Source organism: Nesoenas mayeri (assembly GCF_963082525.1).
Source record: "Nesoenas mayeri genome assembly, chromosome: 25".
Classification (NCBI taxonomy): Eukaryota; Metazoa; Chordata; class Aves; order Columbiformes; family Columbidae; genus Nesoenas; species Nesoenas mayeri.
In genome coordinates, this window is record NC_137549.1 from 1,727,241 (window position 1) to 1,753,219 (window position 25,979).

Here is a 25,979-nt window from a genome sequence, read left to right on the forward strand (position 1 = left end):
GTTGTGGGGTCTCACCGTCCTCCATTGGCTTTGGCACCAGTAGCTGAGGACGTGCTGGCACCAAGATGTGGGCAGCCATTTGGAGACCTCTTAAAATTACATAAGAGTTTGGGTTGGAAGGGACCTTAAAAATTGAGGCCAAGCCCTGGCATGGGCAGGGACAGCTTCTAGCAGACCAGGTTGCTCAAAGCCCCATCCAGCCTGACCTTGAACACTCCCAGGGATGTGGCACTCACAGTTTCTCTAGGCAGCCTGTGCCAGGGCCTCACCACCCTCATGGGGAAGATGGAATCTTGTCCATTCCTAGTGGGACTTTCCCCTCCTCTGTGCTCTGCCAGGAGCACAAGTTGCTCCTGCTTTGGGGAATGTCTCCTTGGATGGTCCCCTGGGTTGCTGGTCCCGCAACTGTGCAGATCCCAGATGCAACAGGATGTCACCTGTCCCCATACAGTGCCAGAGGGGTTGGTGAGCCCATCGCCTTGTGCCAGGACAGAGGATCTGCTCCTGACCCAGTGCTGCAACTCTGTCCAGCCACTGGAGTAGATCAGACAGACCAATGCTGTTGCCTATGCCCAGCTGCCACCATAAAGGTGACAACTGAAGTTGCACCAAGAGGTTCCAAACAGCAGCATGGCTGGAGAAGAAGAAATCTAGGCTGGACCCAAACAAGATTCCCCTTCACCTATGTTCACCCTTTCTTCTCCCAAGAGCAGGAATTAGCAGGAGAGGACAAAGCAAGGTCCCAGGGGGTAAGGACCCCCTCACCTTTTCCTGGTCTAGCGTGTCCTTTGAATGTCATTTCCTCAAAATGTCGGTTCTCCGGAGCAGATCTGTGGCTGGAAGCCATGTCCTGTGAGGAGCAGCTGAGTGCTCTGCGTTTGTTCCTGTTGGAGCAAAGGAGGCTGAGGGGTGACCTCATGGCTCAGCTGCCTCCTGGGGAGGGGATGTGGAGAGGGAGGTGCTGAGCTCTGCTCCTGGATCCTGGACAGGACCCTGGGAATGGGGCAAAGCTGCACATGAGAGGGTTCAGACTGGACATTAGAAACCATTGCTTCACCAAGAGGGTGCTCAAGCACTGGTACAGGCTTCCTTGAGAGGTGGTTGATGTCCCAAGGCTGTCAGTGTTTAAGAGGTATTTGGACAATGCCCTTAAGAACAAACTTTAACCTTTGCTCACCCTGAAGTGGTCAGTCAACTGGACTAGATGATCATTGTAGATCCTTCCAACTGGGTGAGTCTAGTCTAGTCTATGTGAGGAAGAGGAGACCTTGATGGAGGGACACCAGAGAAAGGCAGATCTGTGGGAATCGCCTCATCTGTGAGATGATCTATGAGATCAACTATGGGTTTCAGACACTTCTCAGTCTTTTCCTTACCTTCCCTGGCTGTTCCTATGGCTTTTAGCAGTGCTCTGCTGTAAGAAATGTGCTTGATGTGCATGTTGGTGAGAACTGGAAATAAGGCAAAGAGAGGCTGTATGTGTGGAGAAGATAAGTGTTATCATGAGCTTCAGCTATGTTTGGGTGTTTTTAACCTAATAATTAAGCTTAATTGAAAAAAACGAAATAAAACACAACAAACAAGCCAGAGACACTACTCCAGCATCTTTTAAGGAGTTTGAACTTGCTGTATTTTTATAGAGCAGCTCTGCAGTGTCCTGGCACTTGATGCCACGTCTCTGCCCTGAGGCCACCTGGCACCAAGCTCCTCCCGGTGCCAAATCTTTGTGCTCCCCATTGTCTCTGCAGTCCTGGCTGTGGGGGGAGTGGATGAAGGAGGCTCTTGGGTGGTGTTCATCTCCAAACCTGCCAGTCCTCCCACTTAATGGCCAGAAGAACCATGTGAGGAGAAGCCATCAGGATGCAGGACTCTCTCAGTTCTCAGCACCAGGACCCAAGAAGATGGTGTTTGCCTTTCCAGTGCCCCTCACACCCCATGTCATTCCATGTCAGGGGCACAGCTTGAGCCACGAGTCCATCCCCACCCAGAGCCACGGCCGTAGCCTCTCCCCAGGACATGAAGCCAGGCAGAAAGCAAAGATTGGGGTTTCGTTTTCAGCATCAGCAAATGTCACCTGCCTGTCTGTAAGGTCCAGGCAGACCTGGATGGCGCTGGGCAGGCAGGCAAGGCACAGGGGTGTCCAGTCAGGGTCAGTGAAAGCATGGTATTGTCCAAACCACTGCCCCACAGCCCAGATCCCCTCCTGGGGGGTAAAACTGAGGACTCCCTTCCTCCTAACAGACTCCTGGGCCACCCCCACAGCCCACCAGTCCCCCGCACTGGCCACCTCCACCTCCCAGCGGTGCCTCCCTGCAGTGAAGCCGGGGCTGCCCAGCACACATGGCTCTGTGTCGAAACGCTCGGGGTTGTCGGGCAGCAAGATCCACTCGTCCCCACGTCCCACGCTGCGCTGGTCACAAGCCAGGATGAGAAAGGGGTTGGCGGTGTCTGGGTCCAGGGTCACATCAGCTGGGGACAGAGGAGGGGAAGCTGCTCAGGATGGACAGCCCCAGGGGACCATCGGGGCTGAATACATCACAGCAGGAGAAGGGACAGGGCGATTTGGGCTGCATCCCCAGCCCCATGGGCAGCGGGTGGAGGAGAATTCTGCCCCTCTGCCCTGCACTGGTGAGACCCCCTGCAGTGCTGGTCCAGCTCTGGGTCCTCAGCACAGACACACATGGACCTGCTGGAGAGGGGCCAGAGGAGCCACAGGAATGACCCGAGGCTGGAACAGCTCTGCTGGGGACAGGGGAGAGAGAGGGGGGGTTCAGCTGAGAAGAGAAGCTCCGGGGAGACCTTAGTGCAGCCTTTCCAGAATTAAAAGGAGCCAATAGGAAAGGTGGGACAGATGTTTGAGCAGGGCCTGTTGTGGTAGGAGAAGGGGTGATGGTTTTAAACTAGAGATGGAGAGATTCAGGCTGGACATGAGGAAGAAATTGTTTCCCTGAGGGTGGTGAGAGCCTGGCCCAGGTTGGCCAGAGAGGTGGTGGATGAACCATCCCTGGAGACATCCCAGGCCAGGCTGGACGGGGCTCTGAGCACCCTGAGCTGGTGAAGATGTCCCTGTCATGGCAGGGGGGGCACTGGGGAGCTGGGATGGTCCCTTCAACACAAACTATTCTTCTATGATTCTGTGATTTCCTCTCCCCTGCTCAGAGGTGGGAAACCCCCTTGTCCTGGATGGCTCCAGCCTCAGTGCTGCCCTGATCCTGCCCCTGTTCCTTATCCAGGAGCTGCCATGTCATCCCTGGCCAAGCAGACCCCGGTGCCCTGGAGGAGGATTCACCTGAGTGGGTGGGTGCACGTCTGCTCTGCAGACACCTGGACCTGAGCTTGGGTGGCTCTAGTGCTGCATGACTAAAACAGGCACGTCTGGGCACAAACAGGTGCGGACTGCAATGGATGTTACCCCAACATCTGTGACCCCAAATTCCTGTTTCTCTCTGTGGACAGTGGTGGGAGCCAAGGATGGGTCATTGGTGTTGGTGGTGGGTCTACAGATAAGCACAAGCAGTTCAGCTGAGGGGTCACAGCCACCAAGTGTCAACCCCATCACAAGCCCAGGCTGGGACAAGCCCCAGGTGTTGGGACCTTAAATAGCTGTTCTACAGCAGAAGCAGGATGCATATGGCTCCTCAACAGAAGCCAGTTCCACTCACCTCTTCCACTCATCTCCTCCACCTCATTGGCCAAGGTCTCCCTCTCTTCTCTCTCCATCCTGGATACCACTGTGTTTGATGAAATCCACAGGAGGGGAGGCAGGATTCTCTGCTGAAAGTGGAAATTGCAAGACTCAGAGGCTGCCTGAAGATGATGAAAATCAGAAGGAATGATGGCAGAGTCACAGTGTTCAGGCACTTTTCAGACAGTCAGCACTAACTTGTGAGCTGACTCCAGGAAAGGAGGTTTTGGATGGTGTGGAGGTGTCCAGTCTGCTCCCCACTGCCCTCAGCTCATCGGCTCCTGGCTGGACTGGGCTTGCACAGCATTTCCAGCTGCTTTGAGGGAGCAGATCAAAGCCCAGAGGGGCTGGATGGTCTGGAGAGCAGAGCTGGAGTCCAGCACCTTCTCTTCTCTGGGGTACCACACTGTGGGAGCTTCCACCTCCCCTCGCCCTGGTGACTCCGTCCTACACCCTGAAGCTACCGTGAGTTCATGACCTCATCTGACACTTGAGTTTGAGAGATCCCTCCCAACGTTCCTGCAGTGCCCTCGTCCTGTTTGCATCACAGGATCTGCCACATCTCCCCGCTTCGTCCAGCTGTGGGTGGGTGATAAGAGCCTGTGGCACCGCTGGGTGCTCAGAGCCCTCCTGGGTCAGCGGCACCATGTGCACCTCCAGCCCGGTGGGATGTCACCTGGGGACACCAGCCCCAGGGCACGGGCCATGCTCTGGGTGTCCAGGCCACATGCAGTGATGAGGGAAGATGTCGGGCTCCTTTCAGCTGCTGCTCGCCCAGATTTGTCAGGCTGCGCGTGGGCTTCAGGGTGATGTTCGCAGGGCATGTGTTGCTTCGATGGCTTAACTGGTGAATGGGGGACAGCAAGTGCTGGGCTTTGCACCCCCTGCCCCTTCCGCTCTCCGTCCCTCCCCATCCTGGGCAGCCGCAGGAGGAGGCTGTGATACGATAAGCAGCTGCACCGGCTGCCTCTGGGCGTTGCCAGAAGAAGATTTCCAGAGCAAAAGCATTGCCAAAAAATGTCAGATCACTCGGTGACTTTCATTTTTGAGCAGAGGCACCTCAGAAGAAAACAAATGACAGGCTGGGACGCATAGGGACGTTTTTGTTTGGTTTTCAGGCAGCGGAATGCGCAGCTCAGATGGGTGAACCCCGGACACTCCGGTGACAGCCGAGCAGCTCCTGCCCCATGAGAGATCTCGGTTCCTCCAGGTAAGCGGCATCTCTTGCAAAGCTGCAGATTGAAATTGCTTTCTGCCATCTGCCAAAATTCATTGTGGTTTTCACTGCTTGTTAACAAATGTGGAATTAAAAGTCAGCAAGTGATAAGAGGTTACAGTGGGTTCAGAGCAGGGCCAGGTCCCATCCTGGCTGGGTGTTGAATTAATGTTCTGCTTATTTTGCCTTCCCTGGTCTCAGACATCCGTGCGGTGGCAGAGGATGTGCTACCGAGTCCTGAGTTTGTCCCAGAGGACGAGTGTGTGACAACAGCTCCACGTGCATTTGGTCTGGGCTTCCCCTTCTCATCCTGCACGTTTCCATCACTTTCTCAGGGCTGGATGAAAAAAGCAAGGGCTTGTATTAAAACACCTGTCGCTTTGTCAGGGAATTAGAGGAGATGCTGCAGCTTGTCCTTTGTTTCCCCATGGGAAATTCCTGCAACTTTTTACACCAGTCAGACACTTTGTATGTAAAGCACCAAGCAAAGTCAGGCTGATGACAGAAAATCAAATTCAACCTTTGGCATATGAGTCTCTTCCCGAGCCTTTATATAAAGGGGCTGTAATCAGCAATAAACCCCTTTAAAAGTGAATTCTGCCTTTTATTCCATTCCCTTGTTTCTCCTCCTTTCATCCCTTCCCTCTGTTTCCGTGTCTCCAGGCTGTGCTCCAGTGAAGATGATGCTCTCCAGTTTCCACTCCTGCTTCTCTCTGCCGCCTTTTATCGTCTACAGTTTAGTTTTCCAAGTCCACGAGCTGCACTCAGGTAGGCGTCCCTCTGGTTTTGCTGATCCCTGGGGTGTTGCTTCCAACCTCAGTATCTTTCTGGCTCTTGATGCAGCTTTTCCCGTGAAGGGCCGAGCACAGCGCAGGCTCAGGGCCTCGGCCATGAATCTTGCCCGTGTCTGAGAGCACCAGCGTCCCCCTGGATCCTCCCTGAGCTCCAGGGACATCAGATGGTGCCAATGACTTGATCGTAATTTGCTGTCATCTCCCTCTCCGCTTTCCCTGCTCCCAGCGTGTTCCCAGAGTGTCAAAGGATGCAGCACAACACTTGTCTTTCTTTTTGTTTTTCTTCAACCGGAAACCACTTTTTATGTGAGTCGAGTGGCCTATTTAGTAATAAGAATTTCTTTTCAAATTTCCAAAGATGTTTAGAGCACATGAGATATTTTTATTTTCTGTTGTAATAGGTGCAAATAACTGATGATATTTGAGGGTTTTTGGTACCCAAGTTGTCTGCTTTCTCCAGCCACTCATCTAAACCCACAGAATCCCAGAATGTCAGGGGCTGAAGGGCCCTGGAAAGCTCATCCAGTGCAATCCCCCCATGGAGCAGGAACACCCAGATGAGGTTACACAGGAAGGTGTCCAGGCGGGTTGGAATGTCTGCACAGAAGGAGACTCCACAACCCCCCTGGGCAGCCTGGGCCAGGCTCTGCCACCCTCACCCCAACAAGTTGCTTCTCATCTTTCAGTGGAACCTCCTGTGTTCCAGTTTGCACCCATTGCCCCTTGTCCTGTCCCTGGTTGTCACCAGCAGAGCCTGGCTCCATCCTCCTGACACTGCCCCTTTCCATATTGATCCCCAGGAATGAGTCCCCCCTCAGTGTCCTCTTGTCCAGCTCCAGAGCCCCAGCTCCCTCAGCCTTTCCTCACACGGGGGATGCTCCACTCCACCATATTCATGGCTCTGTGCTGGACACCTTCCAGTCACTTCTTTCCTTCTTTATCCTGCTTTCTGCCCATCCTGAGCAGCACAAGCAGCACTTGCCCCCTTGAGAACAAATTGTCTTTTTGGGGTTCTGAAACGTTTAGTGGTAGCACAGGACAGGGAATCATGTTCTGCACAGCTGGGATCCCTCTCCCAGGCCCCGAGTGGCTCATTCCCCCAGCACAGTGACATTCCAACACAATGACACGGCTCGTGGCACACGAACCGTCTGGAGCAGCAGCCGCTGTTTTTCTGGCCTCGGTCACCACTGCGAACTCACGGTTATTTCTTCTTCCTTTGGGGTTTTCTCCCAGCTCCGCTCAAAGTGATGGGACCCCCCGGCCCCGTCACCGTGGCTGTGGGCGAGGACGCGGTGCTGCCCTGCCGCTTCTCCCCCGCGCAGGGCACGCAAGACATGGAGGTGACCTGGTTTCGGGAGCAGCTCGTGCCCTTTGTGCATCGCTACAAGGGGGGCCGGGACCGGAACGGGAACCAGATGCTGGAATACGTAGGGCGCACAGAGCTGTGGAAGGACGGACTCGCCAAGGGCAGCGTGAACTTGACAATTTTTTATGTCCAGCTGTCTGACAGAGGGAATTACACCTGCTTTGTTGTCAGTGGCTCAGACTATGACCAGGCTGTGGTGGAGCTGAAGGTGACAGGTTTGTAGTCTGTGCTCCCGGTGACTCTAATTTAGTTTCTTGTAGCCAGCGCTATTCTTCCCTGTCCTACCCAGCAGCAATTTAAAATGGGTGCTTAGGAAATGTAAATGGGTGCAAGAAAAAGAACTGGCATAGAGTAATATAGCAAGAATGTCCTGGTTTGTGCTTTTATATTTTAGTATCCAAGACCACAGATTATTTTGATGCAGTAGCAGCCTCCATAGCAGATCTTTGAGTTATGTGAAAAAGACTGCAAGAATCATAGAAAGTTTTTGGTTGGAAGGGACTTCCACAGCTCCCCCAGTGCCCCCCTGCCATGAGCAGGGACATCTTCACCAGCTCAGGGTGCTCAGAGCCCCGTCCAGCCTGGCCTGGGGTGTCTCCAGGGATGGTTCATCCACCACCTCTCTGGCCAACCTGGGCCAGGCTCTCACCAGCCTCAGGGCAACAATTCCTTCCTCATGTCCAGCCTGAATCTCCCTCCTTTAGTTAAAACCGTCACCCCTTGTCCTATCACAATAGGTCCTGCTCAAAAGTCTCTCCCCATCTTTCTTATCATCCCCTTTTAAGCACTGAAATGCCACAATAAGGTCTCCCTGGAGCTTCTCTTCTCCAGCTGAACACCCCAGCTCTCTCAGCAGAGCTGTTCCAGCCTCAGATCATTTCAGTGGTTACTCTGGTCCCTCTCCAGCAGATCCATGCCCTGTTGAAATGAAATGTCCTGACCCCAGGTCACACTTGTCTTAAACCAAACCCCACAATATGTCAGTGTCTGCGTCCATCCCTTGTCAGGCAGAGGGACAGCCAGGCCACCCCGTTCCCATGGGATCACTGGGTGTCTGTGTCCCCGCAGCCAGCGGCTCTGTCCCGCTCGTCGCGCTGGAGCGCTACCAGGACGGGGGGATCCGGGTGTCCTGTCGCTCGGCCGGCTGGTACCCGCGGCCCCAGGTGCTGTGGCGAGATCCCCACGGGCAGCATCTCCCATCCCTCTCGGAAAGCGTCACCCAGGACCAGAGCAGCCTCTTTGCGGTGGAAAGCAGCATCATCCTCACCAGGGGCACGAAGCAGAACGTCTCCTGCTGGGTCCGACACGTCCTGGACGGCCAAGAACGGGGATCAGAGTTTTACATCTCAGGTTAGGGGGGGACGAGGGTATCGCCCCATTATCGCTGCCCATGGGGCTGCACTGGGGACATGACACTGGCAGAAAATCTCGGGTGCATTTGTCAGACTCCGTGTTTGGTGCATCCAGTGTTTTCTGCACCCCGCAGCTTCCTTTTTCTCATAGGAGAAGAAAGCATGATTAAATTAGAAATAATTTGTCTAGAAATCTATTTTTGCTTCAAAAAATCCCCTACAATGTATGCAAACAAATCAGTGTCAATCACACACAAGTGTGAAATTGCCCAAATAGAGGTGTTTTTTTAAATTTGATATTTTGTCTCTTTGTGGAGTACAGTCAGGAGGTGATTCTCACCCTTGATGGGATTCAGACCTGGGATGCGCTTGTATAACAGCGAAATGAGCTATTTCCCATTGCTGCTTGTGCAGTGACCAAAAACCTTTTGTGGATTTTATTTTTCAGATCCCTTTTTCCATAATGCCCATCCTTTGACAATTGCTCTGGGCATCGTCTCTGTTGCTATGGTCATTCTCCTTATTTTCGCTGTTTATCTATTTAAAATCAAAGGTACGGTCCTGGTGCGGTGTTTGGGGAGGGAGACTGGTCCTGTTCAGCCACCTCTGGTTTTGTTGGACGGGTGGGTTTGGGAAATGTCAGGATGGTCCCAGAGTCTTGTCTCGGTGTCTGGGACACACGTGTGGTGCCAGGGGCTTAAAGACTCAGGGATTTGCTTTCTGGAACGAAAAGAAAGTTGGTTTTTCCAAGAAAAAGATAGCAAAGAAGGATGTGGATATTAAAGCAGCATGAGCCAGGCTTTGCCCCGCCCAGGGTGGATTCTGCCCACAGAAATGGAGCAATGTTTTGCCAGACCCTGCAAAAGAAACCCCAAAACGTTGCACTTTGAGGGCCTGGCAGGGCTCGTCCACTTGTGAAAGACAAATAATACAGAGGAATAAAGGACACTGAAATATTCGATTTCATAGCAGCTTTTCCATCAGGAGCGATTTCAGCCTCCTCCCCACCCCAACCAGTGTATCGGTGAACAAGGAACGGGTTTGGTGGTGATGCTCTGTTCTGCTTTTGTTTTTCAGCCATGCAAGACGCAGCACTGCGTAAGTCCCGCTCCCCGTCTTCCCGGGGAAATCCTCTCTGAAAACTTTCAGACTTTGTTATTCATCCTCTCACTCTGTCCAAATGTTCTTCTTTCAGTAGACACTTTACTTCTCCCTCCCTGACACCCTAATCATGTGAAAATATACTCTGAACAGTCATTAGGAATTTTTCCCTCAGTGGCTGTCAATACTTTCTAACATTCTCATTTATTTTACGCAGTGTAATAGTATGGAAAATTTATTGAGTTTTTTATTTTAGACAGGATTACAGAAACCTAGGCTGTTGAGAATTCTCTTCTAAAAATGTAAATTGTTTGCTTACCAATAAATTAAAAAAAAATATAAATGAAGAGATCATATTAGTTTCCTCTACAGCTCATAGAATTGCCAAGAAAGACCTTTGGCTATTAAAAGTGAGCTCTTGCTAAACTGGTACCAATACAGGTTGAAGGAGAAAACGAATCCAGGCCCAGCTCACTCAGGAATCATGAGCATCCTTGTGACCAGGGTGTAAATCAGCACATCTGCCCCCTTTGTCACAGCCTCTGCTCCCCTGGGTGGGGGGATCCTGGGGAAGGGGATTGCAAAGAGTAACTTGTGCTTCTCTTTGTTGCTCAGGGGACCGTGATGCAGAAATCGGTGAGTCTCCTATTCCTTACAAAGGATTTTTCACAGAGTCTGTAGAGGGTGTTGGGGTTTTGTGTTTCCTTTTCACTGTTAAAGTGCAAAGTGAACCGAAAAGTGGTTGGCGGGGAAAGGAGAGAGTGAATTTGAGTCAGACAATTAAAGGTGATTGAGGACGGTGTGTGGGGTTGCGATGGGTGAGCGCCGCGGTGGCACGGGCAGGGCGAGCGCCCTGTGCATCCTCACTGCTGGCACCGGGATTTGGTGGAGGCGCTGAGTAACGGGTCCCCTTGTAGGCGAGGGACCTCCCAGAGACCTTTTCCTGCCCCAGATCTGAGCAGCTCAACCTGCACCAGCACCTGCAGAGCTCCAGGCTGGTGGTGAGTGAGGGGTTTGCATTGCCCAGTGTTGGCAGAACGCCCCGCCTGCCCCTGCAGTTGGTTACGGGTGAGGTTCTATCCCAGTCAATATCCCACAACCCACTTGAGCTGATTTATCTTCTTTTTCAGGGAAGCAAGCTGAAGAACTTGGTGAGTACCATTCTCCTTCCTACATGGGAGACTTTTCCACTGGGCCATTTCCTCACTTGGGTTTTGCACCTTTCCCCTGATCTTGGTTTTCCTTTTGGGAAAGGAAAAGGTAGCAAATATCAAGCAGGACAGGCAGTATGATTATATTTGTGAGAAATGGAGGGAGTCCTTTCATGTTGCTACGCACTGAAGTTTTGAAGCTATGTCCTGTGAAATTACTTTCAGAAATACAGCAACAATTCCGAAAAGTGCAACTGTACTGGCCTATCATTATTTTGAGCTAATCCTGTATAAATCTTTTCAGTTTACCTCTCATCTGTGACTTTTTTTTTTCCCTTTTAAAGCATGGAGAAGACATGCAGTGCCTATAGAAGAAGGTAATTAAAGCTTGGTCTTTTGGGGTGCTGAGTCATCTTCCCTGCTTTAGTCTCCCTTCTTGGTATTTCCTCTGCCGCACGATGCTGGTGGGACCAGGGATGCTTCTGCCAGGCGTCACTGTCCAGGAGGGCGGGTAACCCTCAGACCCCTTGTGTTTTTGGTGAATGTCCCAGTTTCAGGCCCATCTGAAGAGTCCTGGTCCTTAGCATGCAGTGCTGGCCACACTTTAGACATGGGGGCTTCTTCATTCTGGAGGTCTGCTCGTTCTCCTCTTCCCACTCTGCTCAGTGTCAACTCTGCTTCATTTTCTGTCAGAAAAGGATCTGAGGTTATCAACATCTGGCTGAATATGAACCAGCAGTGTGCCCAGGTGGTCTAGAAGGCCACCAGCATCTTGGCTTGTATCAGCACTAGTGTGGCCAGCAGGACCAGGACAGTGACCCTTCCGCTGTACTTGATGCTGGTGATGCCAAACCTTGAATCCTGTGTTGAGATTTGGGCCCCTCACTATAGGAAAGACCTTGAAGTACTCGATAGAGTGCAGAGGAGGGAGACAAGGTTGGGGAAGGGGCTGGAGCACAAGTGTGATGGGAGCAGCTGAGGGACCTGGGGGTTCAGCTGGAGAACAGGAGCTGAGGGGAGACCTTCTGATCTCTGAACTGCCTGAAAGGAGCTTGGAGCCAGGGGGGTCGGGCTCTGCTCCCCAGGAACAAGCGCCAGGAGCAGAGGAAACGGCCTCAAGTTGCACCAGGGGAGGTTGAGGTTGGATCTGGGAACAATTTCTTCCCCAAAGGGCTGTGGGGCATTGGAACAGGCTGCCCAGGGCAGTGCTGGAGTCACCATGCCTGGAGGTCTATGAAATGTGTTTAGATGACGTTCTCAGAGACATGGTCTAGTCCTAGAGTTAGGTTATGTTTGGACTCAATGAACTTGAGGGTCTCTTCCAACTGGAATGATTCTATGGTTTTCTGCTCCTTGCACTAACATTGTCACCTTGTGCAGCTTCCCATGCCACAGTCTGCCAGCTATTGCTTGCACTCTTTCTCTTCCTTGTGCAGCCCCAGCAAAGCTCTTTCCTGGGGTGAGTTCTGCCCTGATGTGTTGACTCCATCTCTCCTGCAGTGAAGGTGGTTCTGGATTCAGACACAGCCCACTGCAGACTCGTCCTGTCTGATGACTGCAAAAGTGTGAGACGAGAAGAGAAGCTGCAGGACATCCCTGACAACCCCAAGAGATTTGACTTATTGCACTGTGTGTTGGGTAGTGAAGGCTTTGCCTCAGGGAGATGCTACTGGGAGGTGGAGGTGGACAACAGAGGAGGATGGGCTGTGGGGGTGTGTAGAGAAAATGTGGAAAAGAAGGGCAATATTGCGTTTAATCCAGAGAAGGGTTTCTGGGCAGTGGGGCTGTGGGCAGGCTGCTTGCAAGCTCTCACATTCCCTGAGAACACTTTCCTTTCTGAAATCCAGACTCCCAAGCGGATCCGTGTGTTTCTGGATTATGAAGAGGGGCGAGTGTCATTTTTTGGTGTTGATGAGAACATGCCCATCTTCACGTTTCAAGAGACATCATTTGAGGGGAAAACAGTCTACCCTTGGTTCTGGCTGGGGTCTGGGACACTGCTCAAAATGTGTCCTTGATGAAGGGGAGGGAGCAAGAGAAGGTTTCCTAGGGGACCTCAGCCATTCACACTCACAGCAGGGTTTACGTTGGAAGGAAGTGCTGGAGGTTTCTGCTGCAGCCACCTGCTCCCAGCAGGGCTGCCCTCAAGTGCCTGAGGTGTCTTTGAACCTCGTTCAGCTGAGTTGTGTAGGATGTCCAAGGGTGGAGATCTCGTTATGTCTCTGGACCGCTGGCTGGTGCTGCACTTCTCTCAGGGGGAAGAATTACCCCTTTGTGTTTGAACAGTTTCCCCAGTTGCAGCTCCTGCCTGTCGCCTTTCATCCCCGCTCTCCACCAGTTGAACACACTCTCACTGAACACACTCCCGCAGCAGGGATCGCTTTCTGAATGTACAAAATAAAGTTACTTCAGTGGGATTTGTCTGTGTGTCAGCACCAAATGTCTGTGTCCAAGGTGTTGCCTCCACCTCCTTTTAACCTGTGAGAGGTGTCAGGGACTTTTGAGAAAATGGTTCACTGCATCCTACAGGAGACAATGAAGGCATCTATGTCAGTGGGTCTGTGCATGGCTGTGAGTGTCCCCAGCACAAGCCCAGGTGACAAGCTCAACTGTGACCTGGAGACACCTGACACTGGGAAGTGGATCCCCCCTTTCAACTCTGAGTATCCTGGAGCAGACACAGAATGTCCGATATGGGCTGAAATGAAGCTGGAGAAACCACAATTTTGCATGGAGAAAGGCATCTCGTCCGCATAGGGGTGGCCCCTGCTGCCTGGGCTCTGAACAGACACTACATAGACATTCGTGCCCCTAAGGAAGGTGGGTGGGAAGGTGAAGATACAGATTGTGCTTTATGCACGGGAGAAGGCACACCGTGCTCCTGAGCTCACGGGGCACATGGTTGCATGTTTCTATGACCCTCAGACACCATCACTTCAAGATCCTCTTCCTCTTTTGGAGATAAGATAGATGGGAACAGATAGGACCTATTGTGATAGGACAAGGGGTGATAGTTTTAACTAAAGGAGGGAGGAGATTCAGGCTGGACATGAGGAAGGAATTGTTGCCCTGAGGCTGGTGAAAGCCTGGCCCAGGTTGGCCAGAGAGGTGGTGGATGAACCATCCCTGGAGACATCTCAGGCCAGGCTGGACGGGGCTCTGAGCACCCTGAGCTGGTGCAGATGTCCCTGCTCATGGCAGGGGGGGCACTGAGGGAGCTGGGAAGGTCCCTCCCAACCCAAAGTATTCTATGATTTCCTCTCCCCTACCCAGAGGTGGGAAACTTTCTTGTCCTGGACTGCCCGAGCCTCAGTGCTGCCCTGATCCTGCCCCTGTTCCTTATCCAGGAGCTGCCATGTCATCCCTGGCCAAGCAGACCCCGGTGCCCTGGAGGAGGATTCACCTGAGTGGGTGGGTGCACGTCTGCTCTGCAGACACCTGGACCTGAGCTTGGGTGACTCTAGTGCTGCATGACTAAAACAGGCACGTCTGGGCACAAACAGGTGCGGACTGCAATGGATGTTACCCCAACATCTGTGACCCCAAATTCCTGTTTCTCTCTGTGGACAGTGGTGGGAGCCAAGGATGGGTCATTGGTGTTGGTGGTGGGTCTACAGATAAGCACAAGCAGTTCAGCTGAGGGGTCACAGCCACCAAGTGTCAACCCCATCACAAGCCCAGGCTGGGACAAGCCCCAGGTGTTGGGACCTTAAATAGCTGTTCTACAGCAGAAGCAGGATGCATATGGCTCCTCAAAAGAGGACATTTCCACCACCTCATCCCTTCTAAAAGTCACCTCTTCCACTCATCTCCTCCACCTCATTGGCCAAGGTCTCCCTCTCTTCTCTCTCCATCCTGGATACCACTGTGTTTGATGAAATCCACAGGAGGGGAGGCAGGATTCTCTGCTGAATGTGGAAATTGCAAGACTCAGAGGCTGCCTGAAGATGATGAAAAGCAGAAGGAATGATGGCAGAGTCACAGTGTTCAGGCACTTTTCAGACAGTCAGCACTAACTTGTGAGCTGACTCCAGGAAAGGAGGTTTTGGATGGTGTGGAGGTGTCCAGTCTGCTCCCCACTGCCCTCAGCTCATCGGCTCCTGGCTGGACTGGGCTTGCACAGCATTTCCAGCTGCTTTGAGGGAGCAGATCAAAGCCCAGAGGGGCTGGATGGTCTGGAGAGCAGAGCTGGAGTCCAGCACCTTCTCTTCTCTGGGGTACCACACTGTGGGAGCTTCCACCTCCCCTCGCCCTGGTGACTCCGTCCTACACCCTGAAGCTACCGTGAGTTCATGACCTCATCTGACACTTGAGTTTGAGAGATCCCTCCCAACGTTCCTGCAGTGCCCTCGTCCTGTTTGCATCACAGGATCTGCCACATCTCCCCGCTTCGTCCAGCTGTGGGTGGGTGATAAGAGCCTGTGGCACCGCTGGGTGCTCAGAGCCCTCCTGGGTCAGCGGCACCATGTGCACCTCCAGCCCGGTGGGATGTCACCTGGGGACACCAGCCCCAGGGCACGGGCCATGCTCTGGGTGTCCAGGCCACATGCAGTGATGAGGGAAGATGTCGGGCTCCTTTCAGCTGCTGCTCGCCCAGATTTGTCTGGCTGCGCGTGGGGTTCAGGGTGATGTTCGCAGGGCATGTGTTGCTTCGATGGCTTAACTGGTGAACAGGGGACAGCAGGTGCTGGGCTTTGCACCCCCTGCCCCGTCCGCTCTCCGTCCCTCCCCATCCTGGGCAGCCGCAGGAGGAGGCTGTGATACGATAAGCAGCTGCACCGGCTGCCTCTGGGCGTTGCCAGAAGGACATTTCCAGAGCAAAAGCATTGCCAAAAAATGTCAGATCACTCGGTGACTTTCATTTTTGAGCAGAGGCACCTCAGAAGAAAACAAATGACAGGCTGGGATGCATAGGGACGTTTTTGTTTGGTTTTCAGGCAGCGGAATGCGCAGCTCAGATGGGTGAACCCCGGACACTCCGGTGACAGCCGAGCAGCTCCTGCCCCATGAGAGATCTCGGTTCCTCCAGGTAAGCGGCATCTCTTGCAAAGCTGCAGATTGAAATTGCTTTTTGCCATCTGCCAAAATTCATTGTGGTTTTCACTGCTTGTTAACAAATGTGGAATTAAGTCAGCAAGTGATAAGAGGTTACAGTGGGTTCAGAGCAGGGCCAGGTCCCATCCTGGCTGGGTGTTGAATTAATATTCTGCTTATTTTGCCTTCCCTGGTCTCAGACATCCGTGCGGTGGCAGGGGATGTGCTACCGAGCCCTGAGTTTGTCCCAGAGGACGAGTGTGTGGCAACAGCTCCACGTGCATTTGGTCTGGGCTTCCCCTTCTCATCCTGCACGTTTCCATCACTTTCTCAGGGCTGGATGAAAAAAGCAAGGGCTTGTATTAAAACACTTGTCGCTTTGTCAGGGAATTAGAGGAGATGTTGCAGCTTGTCCTTTGTTTCCCCATGGGAAATTCCTGCAACTTTTTACACCAGTCAGACACTTTGTATGTAAAGCACCAAGCAAAGTCAGGCTGATGACAGAAAATCAAATTCAACCTTTGGCATATGGGTCTCTTCCCAAGCCTTTCTATAAAGGGGCTGTAATCAGCAATAAACCCCTTTAAAAGTGAATTCTGCCTTTTATTCCATTCCCTTGTTTCTCCTCCTTTCATCCCTTCCCTCTGTTTCCGTGTCTCCAGGCTGTGCTCCAGTGAAGATGATGCTCTCCAGTTTCCACTCCTGCTTCTCTCTGCCGCCTTTTATCGTCTACAGTTTAGTTTTCCAAGTCCACGAGCTGCACTCAGGTAGGCGTCCCTCTGGTTTTGCTGATCCCTGGGGTGTTGCTTCCAACCTCAGTATCTTTCTGGCTCTTGATGCAGCTTTTCCCGTGAAGGGCCGAGCACAGCGCAGGCTCAGGGCCTCGGCCATGAATCTTGCCCGTGTCTGAGAGCACCAGCATCCCCCTGGATCCTCCCTGAGCTCCAGGGACATCAGATGGTGCCAATGACTTGATTGTAATTTGCTGCCATCTTCCTCTCCGCTTTCCCTGCTCCCAGCGTGTTCCCAGAGTGTCAAAGGGTGCAGCAGAACACTTGTCTTTCTTTTTGTTTTTCTTCAACCAGAAACCACTTTTTATGTGAGTCGAGTGGCCTATTTAGTAATAAGAATTTCTTTTCAAATTTCCAAAGATGTTTAGAGCACATGAGATATTTTTATTTTCTGTTGTAATAGGTGCAAATAACTGATGATATTTGAGGGTTTTTTGTACCCAAGTTGTCTGCTTTCTCCAACCACTCATCTAAACCCACAGAATCCCAGAATGTCAGGGGTTGAAGGGCCCTGGAAAGCTCATCCAGTGCAATCCCCCCATGGAGCAGGAACACCCAGATGAGGTTACACAGGAAGGTGTCCAGGCGGGTTGGAATGTCTGCACAGAAGGAGACTCCACAACCCCCTGGGCAGCCTGGGCCAGGCTCTGACACCCTCACCCCAAACAAGTTGCTTCTCATATTTAAGTGGAACCTCCTGTGTTCCAGTTTGTACCCATTGCCCCTTGTCCTGTCACTGGTTGTCACCAGCAGAGCCTGGCTCCATCCTCCTGACACTCCCCTTTCCATATTGATCCCCAGGAATGAGTCCTCCCTCAGTATCGTCTTGTCCAGCTCCAGAGCCCCAGCTCCCTCAGCCTTTCCTCACACGGGAGATGATCCACTCCACCATATTCATGGCTCTGTGCTGGACACCTTCCAGTCTCTTCTTTCCTTCTTCATCCTGCTTTCTGCCCATCCTGAGCAGCACAAGCAGCACTTGCCCCCTTGAGACCAAATTGTCTTTTTGGGGTTCTGAAACGTTTAGTGGTAGCACAGGACAGGGAATCATGTTCTGCACAGCTGGGATCCCTCTCCCAGGCCCCGAGTGGCTCATTCCCCCAGCACAGTGACACTCCAACACAATGACATGGCACGTGGCACACGAACCGTCTGGAGCAGCAGCCGCTGTTTTTCTGGCCTCGGTCACCACTGCAAACTGACGGTTATTTCTTTTCTTTTGGGGTTTTCTCCCAGCTCCACTCAAAGTGATGGGACCCCCCGGCCCCATCACCGTGGCCGTGGGCGAGGACGCGGTGCTGCCCTGCCGCTTCTCCCCCGCGCAGAGCACGCAAGACATGGAGGTGACCTGGTTTCGGGAGCAGCTCGTGCCCTTTGTGCATCGCTACAAGGGGGGCCGGGACCAGAACGGGAATCAGATGCTGGAATACGTAGGGCGCACAGAGCTGTGGAAGGACGGACTCACCATGGGCAGCGTGAACTTGACAATTTTTGATGTCCAGCTGTCTGACAGAAGGAATTACACCTGCTTTGTTGACAATGGCTCAGACTATGATGAGGCTGTGGTGGAGCTGCAGGTGACAGGTTTGTAGTCTGTGCTCCCGGTGACTCTAATTTACTTGCTCATAGCCAGCGCTCTTCTTCGCTGTCCTACCCAGCAGCAATTTAAAATGGGTGCTTAGGAAATGTAAATGGGTGCAAGAAAAAGAACTGGCATAGAGTAATATAGCAAGAATGTCCTGGTTTGTGCTTTTATATTTTAGTATCCAAGACCACAGATTATTTTGATGCAGTAGCAGCCTCCATAGCAGATCTTTGAGTTATGTGAAAAACACTGCAAGAATCATAGAAAGTTTTTGGTTGGAAGGGACTTCCACAGCCCCCCCAGTGCCCCTCCTGCCATGACAGGGACATCTTCACCAGCTCAGGGTGCTCAGAGCCCTGTCCAGCCTGGCCTGGGATGTCTCCAGGGATGGTTCATCCACCACCTCTCTGGCCAACCTGGGCCAGGCTCTCACCACCCTCAGGGCAACAATTCCTTCCTCATGTCCAGCCTGAATCTCCCTCCTTTAGTTTAAAACCATCACCCCTTGTCCTATCACAACAGGCCCTGCTCAAAAGTCTCTCTCCATCTTTCTTATCATCCCCTTTTAAGCACTGAAATGCCATAATAAGGTCTTCCTGGAGCTTCTCTTCTCCAGCTGAACACCCCAGCTCTCTCAGCAGAGCTGTTCCAGCCTCAGATCATTTCAGTGGTTACTCTGGTCCCTCTCCAGTAGGTCCATGCCCTGTTGAAATGAGATGTCCTGACCCCAGGTCACACTTGTCTTCAAGCAAACCCCACAATATGTCAGTGTCCGCGTCCATCCCTTGTCAAGCAGAGGGACAGCCAGGCCACCCCGTTCCCATGGGATCACTGGGTGTCTGTGTCCCCGCAGCCAGCGGCTCTGTCCCGCTCGTCGTGCTGGAGCGGTACCAGGACGGGGGGATCCGGGTGTCCTGTCGCTCGGCCGGCTGGTACCCGCGGCCCCAGGTGCTGTGGCGAGATCCCCACGGGCAGCATCTCCCATCCCTCTCGGAAAGCGTCACCCAGGACCAGAGCAGCCTCTTTGCGGTGGAAAGCAGCATCATCCTCACCAGGGGCACGAAGCAGAACGTCTCCTGCTGGGTCCGACACGTCCTGGACGGCCAAGAACGAGGATCAGAGTTTTACATCTCAGGTTAGGGGGGGACGAGGGTATCGCCCCATTATCGCTGCCCATGGGGCTGCACTGGGGACATGACACTGGCAGAAAATCTCGGGTGCATTTGTCAGGCTCCGTGTTTGGTGCATCCAGTGTTTTCTGCACCCCGCAGCTTTCTTTTTCTCACAGGAGAAGAAAGCATGGTTTAATTAGAAATAATTTGTCTAGAAATCTATTTTTGCTTCAAATAATCCCCTACAATGTATGCAAACAGATCAGCGTCAATCACAGACAAGTGCAAAATTGCTCAAATAGAGGGTTTTTTGAAAAATTCGATATTTTGTCACCTTGTGGAGTACAGTCAGGAGGTGATTCTCACCCTTGATGGGATTCAGACCTGGATGCGCTTGTGTAACAGAGAAATGAGCTATTTCCCATTGCTGCTTGTGCAGTGACCAAAAACCTTTTGTGGATTTTATTTTTCAGATCCCTTTTTCCATAATGCCCATCCTTTGACAATTGCTCTGGGCATCGTCTTGGTTGCTGTGGTCATTCTCCTTATTTTTGCTGTTTATCTATTTAAAATTAAAGGTACTGTCCTGGTGCGGTGTTTGGGGAGGGAGACTGGTCCTGTTGGGCCACCTCTGGTTTTGGTGAACAGGTGGGTTTGGGAAATGTCAGGATGGTCCCAGAGTCTTGTCTCGGTGTCTGGGACACACGTGTGGTGCCAGGGGCTTAAAGACTCAGGGATTTGCTTTCTGGAACGAAAAGAAAGGTGGTTTTTCCAAGAAAAAGATAGCAAAGAAGGATGTGGATATTAAAGCATCATGAGGGGGACTATGCCCCACCCAGGGTGGATTCTTCTTACAGAAATGGAGCGATGATTTGCCAGACCCTGCAAAAGAAACCCACAAACCTTGCAGTTTGAGGGCCTGGCAGGGCTCGTCCACTTGTGAAAGACAAATAATACAGAGGAATAAAGGACACTGACATCCTTGATTTCTTATCAGAAGGAGCTGGCCGGTGGGTCGCTCAGGCACCGCAGCACTGCCAGACCCCGGTGGCTGTAACTCCTTCTGTGGCTTGACCAGGGCTCTTTGGATGGGATGATCTTCTCAATTATTTACATTTCTTTCTTTCCTTCACAGGAAAGCGTGAGGATCTAATAGGTAAGCTTTACCTTTTATTTCCTAGACACACTGCAGAATTCCCTCAAATGGGAGAATTCATGTGGATGTGGGGGAGGGAAATTGCTTGGTTAAGAAAGCATGAACAGCTGTTGTACCAACAGTGAATTTTGCTTTTCAAAGGGCTCTCAAGGTTCTTCCCAAAGCTGTTAGAAGCTCTGTGGAAGCACATGTCATTTGGCAAGGGCTTCAGTTGTGTCTCAGCACTAAAGAAACCCTGGGCAGGATGGTTCCGTAGCCCTGAAGGAGAAGTGCAGCCCCGTGCTCCTCCCAGGTCCGTGCAAACCTGCCCTTTCCCCGCTGCCCTGGAGCTGCAGCCCTGGCTGGACTCTGCCCGAGGCGACTCCGGGGAGGGTGGCCAAGAGCTCCAAAAGTCGTGAGCAGAAAGACCTTGGGGAGCTCCTGGGCCACAGCTTTTCCATCAGGAGTGATTTCAGCCTCCTCCCCACCCCAACTAGTGTATCGGTGAACAAGGAACGGGTTTGGTGGTGATGCTCTGTTCTGCTTTTGTTTTTCAGCCATGCGAGACGCAGCACTGCGTAAGTCCCGCTCCCCGTCTTCCCGGGGAAATCCTCTCTGAAAACTTTCAGACTTTGTTATTCATCCTCTCACTCTGTCCAAATGTTCTTCTTTCAGTAGACACTTCACTGCTCCCTCCCTGACACCCTAATCAGGTGAAAATTTACCCTGAAAAGTCATTAGGGATTTTTCCCTCAGTGGCTGTCAATGCTTTTTAACATTTTCATTTATTTTAGGTAGTGTAATAGTATGGAAAATTTATTGAGTTTTTTATTTTAGGCAGGATTACAGAAACCTAGGCTGTTGAGAATTCTCTTCTAAAAATCTAAATTGTTTGCTTACCAATAAATTAAAAAAAATATAAATGAAGAGATCATATTAGTTTCCTTGCAGCTCATAGAATTGCCAAGAAAGATCTTTGGCTATTAAAAGTGAGCTCTTGCTAAACTGGTACCAATACAGGTTGAAGGAGAAAATGAATCCAGGCCCAGCTCATTCAGGAATCATGAGCATCCTTGTGACCAGGGTGTAAATCAGCATATCTGCCCCCTTTGTCACAGCCTCTGCTCCCCTGGGTGGGGGGATCCTGGGGAAGGGGATTGCAAAGAGTAACTTGTGCTTCTCTTTGTTGCTCAGGGGACCGTGATGCAGAAATCGGTGAGTCTCCTATTCCTTACAAAGGATTTTTCACAGAGTCTGTAGAGGGTGGTGGGCTTTTGTGTTTCCTTTTCCCTGTTAAAGTGCAAAGTGAACCAAAAAGTGGTTGGCGGGGAAAGGAGAGAGTGAATTTGAGTCAGACAATTAAAGGTGATTGAGGATGGTGTGTGGGGTTGCGATGGGTGAGCGCCGCGGTGGCACGGGCAGGGCGAGCGCCCTGTGCATCCTCACTGCTGGCACCGGGATTTGGTGGAGGCGCTGAGTAACGGGTCCCCTTGTAGGCGAGGGACCTCCCAGAGACCTTTTCCTGCCCCAGATCTGAGCAGCTCAACCTGCACCAGCACCTGCAGAGCTCCAGGCTGGTGGTGGGTGAGGGGTTTGCATTGCCCAGTGTTGGCAGAACGCCCCGCCTGCCCCTGCAGTTGGTTACGGGTGAGGTTCTATCCCAGTCAATATCCCACAACCCACTTGAGCTGATTTATCTTCTTTTTCAGGGAAGCAAGCTGAAGAACTTGGTGAGTACCATTCTCCTTCCTACATGGGAGACTTTTCCACTGGGCCATTTCCTCACTTGGGTTTTGCACCTTTCCCCTGATCTTGGTTTTCCTTTTGGGAAAGGAAAAGGTAGCAAATATCAAGCAGGACAGGCAGTATGATTATATTTGTGAGAAATGGAGGGAGTCCTTTCATGTTGCTACGCACTGAAGTTTTGAAGCTATATCCTGTGAAATTACTTTCAAAAATACAGCAACAGTTTACCTCTCATCTGTAAACTCTTTTTTTTTCCCTTGTAAAGCATGGAGAAGACATGCAGTGCCTATAGAAGAAGGTAATTAAAGCTTGGTCTTTTGGGGTGCTGAGTCATCTTCCCTGCTTTAGTTTCCCTTCTTGGTATTTCCTCTGCCGCACGATGCTGCTGGGACCAGGGATGCTTCTGCCAGGCGTCACTGTCCAGGAGGGTGGGTAACACTCAGACCCCTCGTTTTTTTGGTGAATGTCCCAGTTTCAGGCCCATCTGAAGAGTCCTGGTCCTTAGCGTGCAGTGCTGGCCACACTTTAGACATGGGGGCTTCTTCGTTCTGGAGGTCTGCTGGTCTCCTCTTCCCACTCTGCTCAGTGTCAACTCTGCTTCATTTTCTGTCAGAAAGGATCTGGGGTTGTTTATCAACATCTGGCTGAATATGAACCAGCAGTGTGCCCAGGTGGTCTAGAAGGCCACCAGCATCTTGGCTTGTATCAGCACTAGTGTGGCCAGCAGGACCAGGACAGTGACCCTTCCGCTGTACTGGATGCTGGTGATGCCAAACCTTGAATCCTGTGTTGAGTTTTGGGCCCCTCACTATAGGAAAGACCTTGAGGTACTCGATAGAGTGCAGAGGAGGGAGACAAGGTTGGGGAAGGGGCTGGAGCACAAGTGTGATGGGAGCAGCTGAGGCACCTGGGGGTTCAGCTGGAGAACAGGAGCTGAGGGGAGACCTTCTGATCTCTGAACTGCCTGAAAGGAGCTTGGAGCCAGGGGGGTCGGGCTCTGCTCCCCAGGAACAAGCGCCAGGAGCAGAGGAAACGGCCTCAAGTTGCGCCAGGGGAGGTTGAGGTTGGATCTGGGGAACAATTTCTTCCCAAAGGGCTGTGGGGCATTGGAACAGGCTGCCCAGGGCAGTGCTGGAGTCACCATGCCTGGAGGTCTATGAAATGTGTTTAGATGACGTTCTCAGAGACATGGTCTAGTCCTAGAGTTAGGTTATGTTTGGACTCAATGAACTTGAGGGTCTCCTCCAACTGGAATGATTCTATGGTTTTCTGCTCCTTGCACTAACATTGTCACCTTGTGCAGCTTCCCATGCCACAGTCTGCCAGCTATTGCTTGCACTCTTTCTCTTCCTTGTGCAGCCCCAGCAAAGCTCTTTCCTGGGGTGAGCTCTGCCCTGATGTGTTGACTCCATCTCTCCTGCAGTGAAGGTGGTTCTGGATTCAGACACAGCCCACTGCAGACTTGTCCTGTCTGATGACTGCAAAAGTGTGAGACGAGAAGAGAAGCTGCAGGACATCCCTGACAACCCCAAGAGATTTGACTTATGGCGCTGTGTGTTGGGTCGTGAAGGCTTCACCTCAGGGAGATGCTACTGGGAGGTGGAGGTGGACAACAGAGGAGGATGGGCTGTGGGCGTGTGTAGAGAAGATGTGGAAAAGAAGGGTGAGATTGTGTTTAATCCAGAGGAGGGTTTCTGGGCAGTGGGGCTGTGGGCAGGCTGCTTGCAAGCTCTCACATTCCCTGAGAACACTTTCCTTTCTGAAATCCAGACTCACAAGCGGATCCGTGTCTCACTGTGTTATGAAGAGGGGCGAGTGTCATTTTTTGGTGTTGATGAGAACATGCCCATCTTCACGTTTCAAGAGACATCATTTGAGGGGAAAACAGTCTACCCTTGGTTCTGGCTGGGGTCTGGGACACTGCTCAAAATGTGTCCTTGATGAAGGGGAGGGAGCAAGAGAAGGTTTCCTAGGGGACCTCAGCCATTCACACTCACAGCAGGTTTTACGTTGGAAGGAAGTGGTGGAGGTTTCTGCTGCAGCCACCTGCTCCCAGCAGGGCTGCCCTCAAGTGCCTGAGGTGTCTTTGAACCTCGTTCAGCTGAGTTGTGTAGGATGTCCAAGGGTGGAGATCTCGTTATGTCTCTGGACCTCTGGCTGGTGCTGCACTTCTCTCAGGGGGAAGAATTACCCCTTTGTGTTTGAACAGTTTCCCCAGTTGCAGCTCCTGACTGTCGCCTTTCATCCCCGCCCTCCACCAGTTGAACACACTCTCACTGAACACACTCCCGCAGCAGGGATCGCTTTCTGAATGTACTGCACCAGAGAATGTACTGAAGAATAAAGTTACTTTAGTGGGATTTGTCTGTGTGTCAGCACCAAATGTCTGTGTCCAAGGTGTTGCTTCCACCTCCTTTTAACCTGTGAGGGGTGTCAGGGACTTTTGAGAAAATGGTTCACTGTATCCTACAGAAGACAATGAAGGCATCTATGTCAGTGGGTCTGTGCATGGCTGTGAGTGTCCCCAGCACAAGCCCAGGTGACGAGCTCACCTGTGACCTGGAGACACCTGACACTGGGAAGTGGATGCCCCCTTACAACTCTGACTAGGATGAAGGAGACTCAGAATGTCCTATATGGGCTGAAATTAAGCTGGAGAAACCACAATTTTGCATGGAGAAAGGCATCTCGTCCGCATGGGGGTGGCCCCTGCTGCCAGGGCTCTGAACAGACACTACATAGACATTCGTGTCCCTAAAGAAGGTGGGTGGGAAGGTGAAGATACAGATTGTGCTTTCTGCACGGGAGAAGGCGCACCGTGCTCCTCAGGCCATGGGCCACGTGGTTGCATGTTTCTATGACCCTCAGACACCATCACTTCAAGATTCTCTTCCTGTTTTGGAGATAGATGGGAATAGATAGGACCTATTGTGATAGGACAAGGGTTGACAGTTTTAACTAAAGGGGGGGAGATTTGGGATAGAAATGAGAAAGAAATTGTTGGCCCTGAGGGTGGTGAGAGCCTGACCCAGGTTGGCCAGAGAGGTGGTGGATGAACCATCCCTGGAGACATCCCAGGCCAGGCTGGACGGGGCTCTGAGCACCCTGAGCTGGTGAAGATGTCCCTGTCATGGCAGGAGGGGCACTGGGGGAGCTGGGAAGGTCCCTCCAACCCAAACTGTCCTGTGATTCTAAAATCAGGGTACAGGGCTGGTCCCCACAGGGGAAATGAGAAATTAGGAGAAAAAAACAAAAAAACAACCAACCACTCCTTCTTTGAGTCTGGGCTCTTCTTGCTTCTCGTTGGATCTTTTTTTACTAATATCAGATGAGCCTTTGTTTTGTTAAACTGCCGATGGTATTTCCAGTCCATCACCTTGAAGGGGTTTAGTCTGAATAAATCCTTTTCTTCCCAGCAAAGTGCAGAACAGGCCCAGTCATGTCTTCCTTTTAGCCTTGAAGTTGTTCTTTTCTCCCCGGTCGATTCCGTTCTTCCCAGCAAAGTGCGAACCAGACCTGATCTCACAGGTGGTCAGTGCAGTCTGGAGCCGTTTTGGTGAATACCAGCAGAATTTTACTGCTTCAGATTTCAGCAAATTCAGCTCACTAAGTACCATGAAGCAAAGAGGATATTAAAAATCACACAACCTTTTCATGCTGGGTGATTCGTTCTATCTAGGAGGCATTTAATTAAGCCAGGTGATTGATGTAACACTTAAATTGGGCTCGTCCACTGACCCATGAGCAGCACAACCGTTGCTGTATGGGCAGCTTGTTCAGCAGAGAGCTCACAGCAGCTCCCCAGGCTGCCATGTTGATGGAACAAAGTGGCTGTTCTGTAGTCCAGTGGCAGACCCTGGGAAAGGTCTGCAGGAGGCTCCGTGTACCCACATCTTAAACCGCTCTGG

The 25,979-nt window shown here is 51.8% G+C and overlaps 2 protein-coding genes across 3 annotated transcripts; one reads left to right on the plus strand and one right to left on the minus strand.

Moving 5' to 3' along the window:
- Positions 1-1,592: 1,592 nt before the first annotated feature.
- LOC308049536 (E3 ubiquitin-protein ligase TRIM7-like) lies at positions 1,593-4,490 on the minus strand. 2 transcript variants are annotated; one of them, XM_080359218.1, is made up of 3 exons: positions 3,884-4,490; positions 3,663-3,774; positions 1,593-2,469 (listed from the first exon to the last, which is right to left on the minus strand). In XM_080359218.1, the coding sequence occupies exons 2-3, from the start codon at positions 3,718-3,720 to the stop codon at positions 1,949-1,951; spliced, it is 579 nt and encodes a 192-aa protein (XP_080215344.1). In that variant the 5' UTR covers positions 3,721-3,774; positions 3,884-4,490; the 3' UTR covers positions 1,593-1,948. The 2 variants fall into 2 exon arrangements, with proteins under 2 accessions (XP_080215344.1, XP_080215343.1); XM_080359217.1 differs by having other exon boundaries at positions 3,663-4,490.
- Positions 4,491-4,725: 235 nt separating this feature from the next.
- On the plus strand, positions 4,726-24,431 carry LOC308049477 (uncharacterized protein). Its single transcript, XM_080359159.1, has 20 exons — positions 4,726-4,895; positions 5,565-5,669; positions 6,932-7,279; positions 8,133-8,414; positions 8,865-8,969; positions 9,494-9,514; positions 10,133-10,153; positions 10,648-10,668; positions 11,013-11,045; positions 12,169-12,678; positions 16,365-16,469; positions 17,730-18,077; positions 18,932-19,213; positions 19,664-19,768; positions 20,326-20,346; positions 20,883-20,903; positions 21,520-21,540; positions 22,035-22,055; positions 22,337-22,369; positions 23,495-24,431. The coding sequence occupies exons 2-20, from the start codon at positions 5,582-5,584 to the stop codon at positions 24,010-24,012; spliced, it is 2,904 nt and encodes a 967-aa protein (XP_080215285.1). The 5' UTR covers positions 4,726-4,895; positions 5,565-5,581; the 3' UTR covers positions 24,013-24,431.
- The last annotated feature ends 1,548 nt before the right edge of the window (positions 24,432-25,979 follow it).

What these genes read in the sequence shown, in the direction of transcription:
- LOC308049536 (XM_080359218.1), bottom strand. Translation starts at nt 3,720, where the DNA reads ATGGAGAGAGAAGAGAGGGAGACCTTGGCCAATGAGGTGGAGGAGATG. An exon ending in GGAGGAGATGAGTGGAAGAG is followed by an intron (nt 2,470 to 3,662) that starts GTGAGTGGAACT and finishes CTCTGTCCCCAG; the next exon opens with CTGATGTGACCCTGGACCCA.
- LOC308049477 (XM_080359159.1), top strand. Translation starts at nt 5,582, where the DNA reads ATGATGCTCTCCAGTTTCCACTCCTGCTTCTCTCTGCCGCCTTTTATC. An exon ending in TGGGACACTGCTCAAAATGT is followed by an intron (nt 12,679 to 16,364) that starts GTCCTTGATGAA and finishes CCGTGTCTCCAG; the next exon opens with GCTGTGCTCCAGTGAAGATG. An exon ending in CATGCGAGACGCAGCACTGC is followed by an intron (nt 20,904 to 21,519) that starts GTAAGTCCCGCT and finishes TTTGTTGCTCAG; the next exon opens with GGGACCGTGATGCAGAAATC.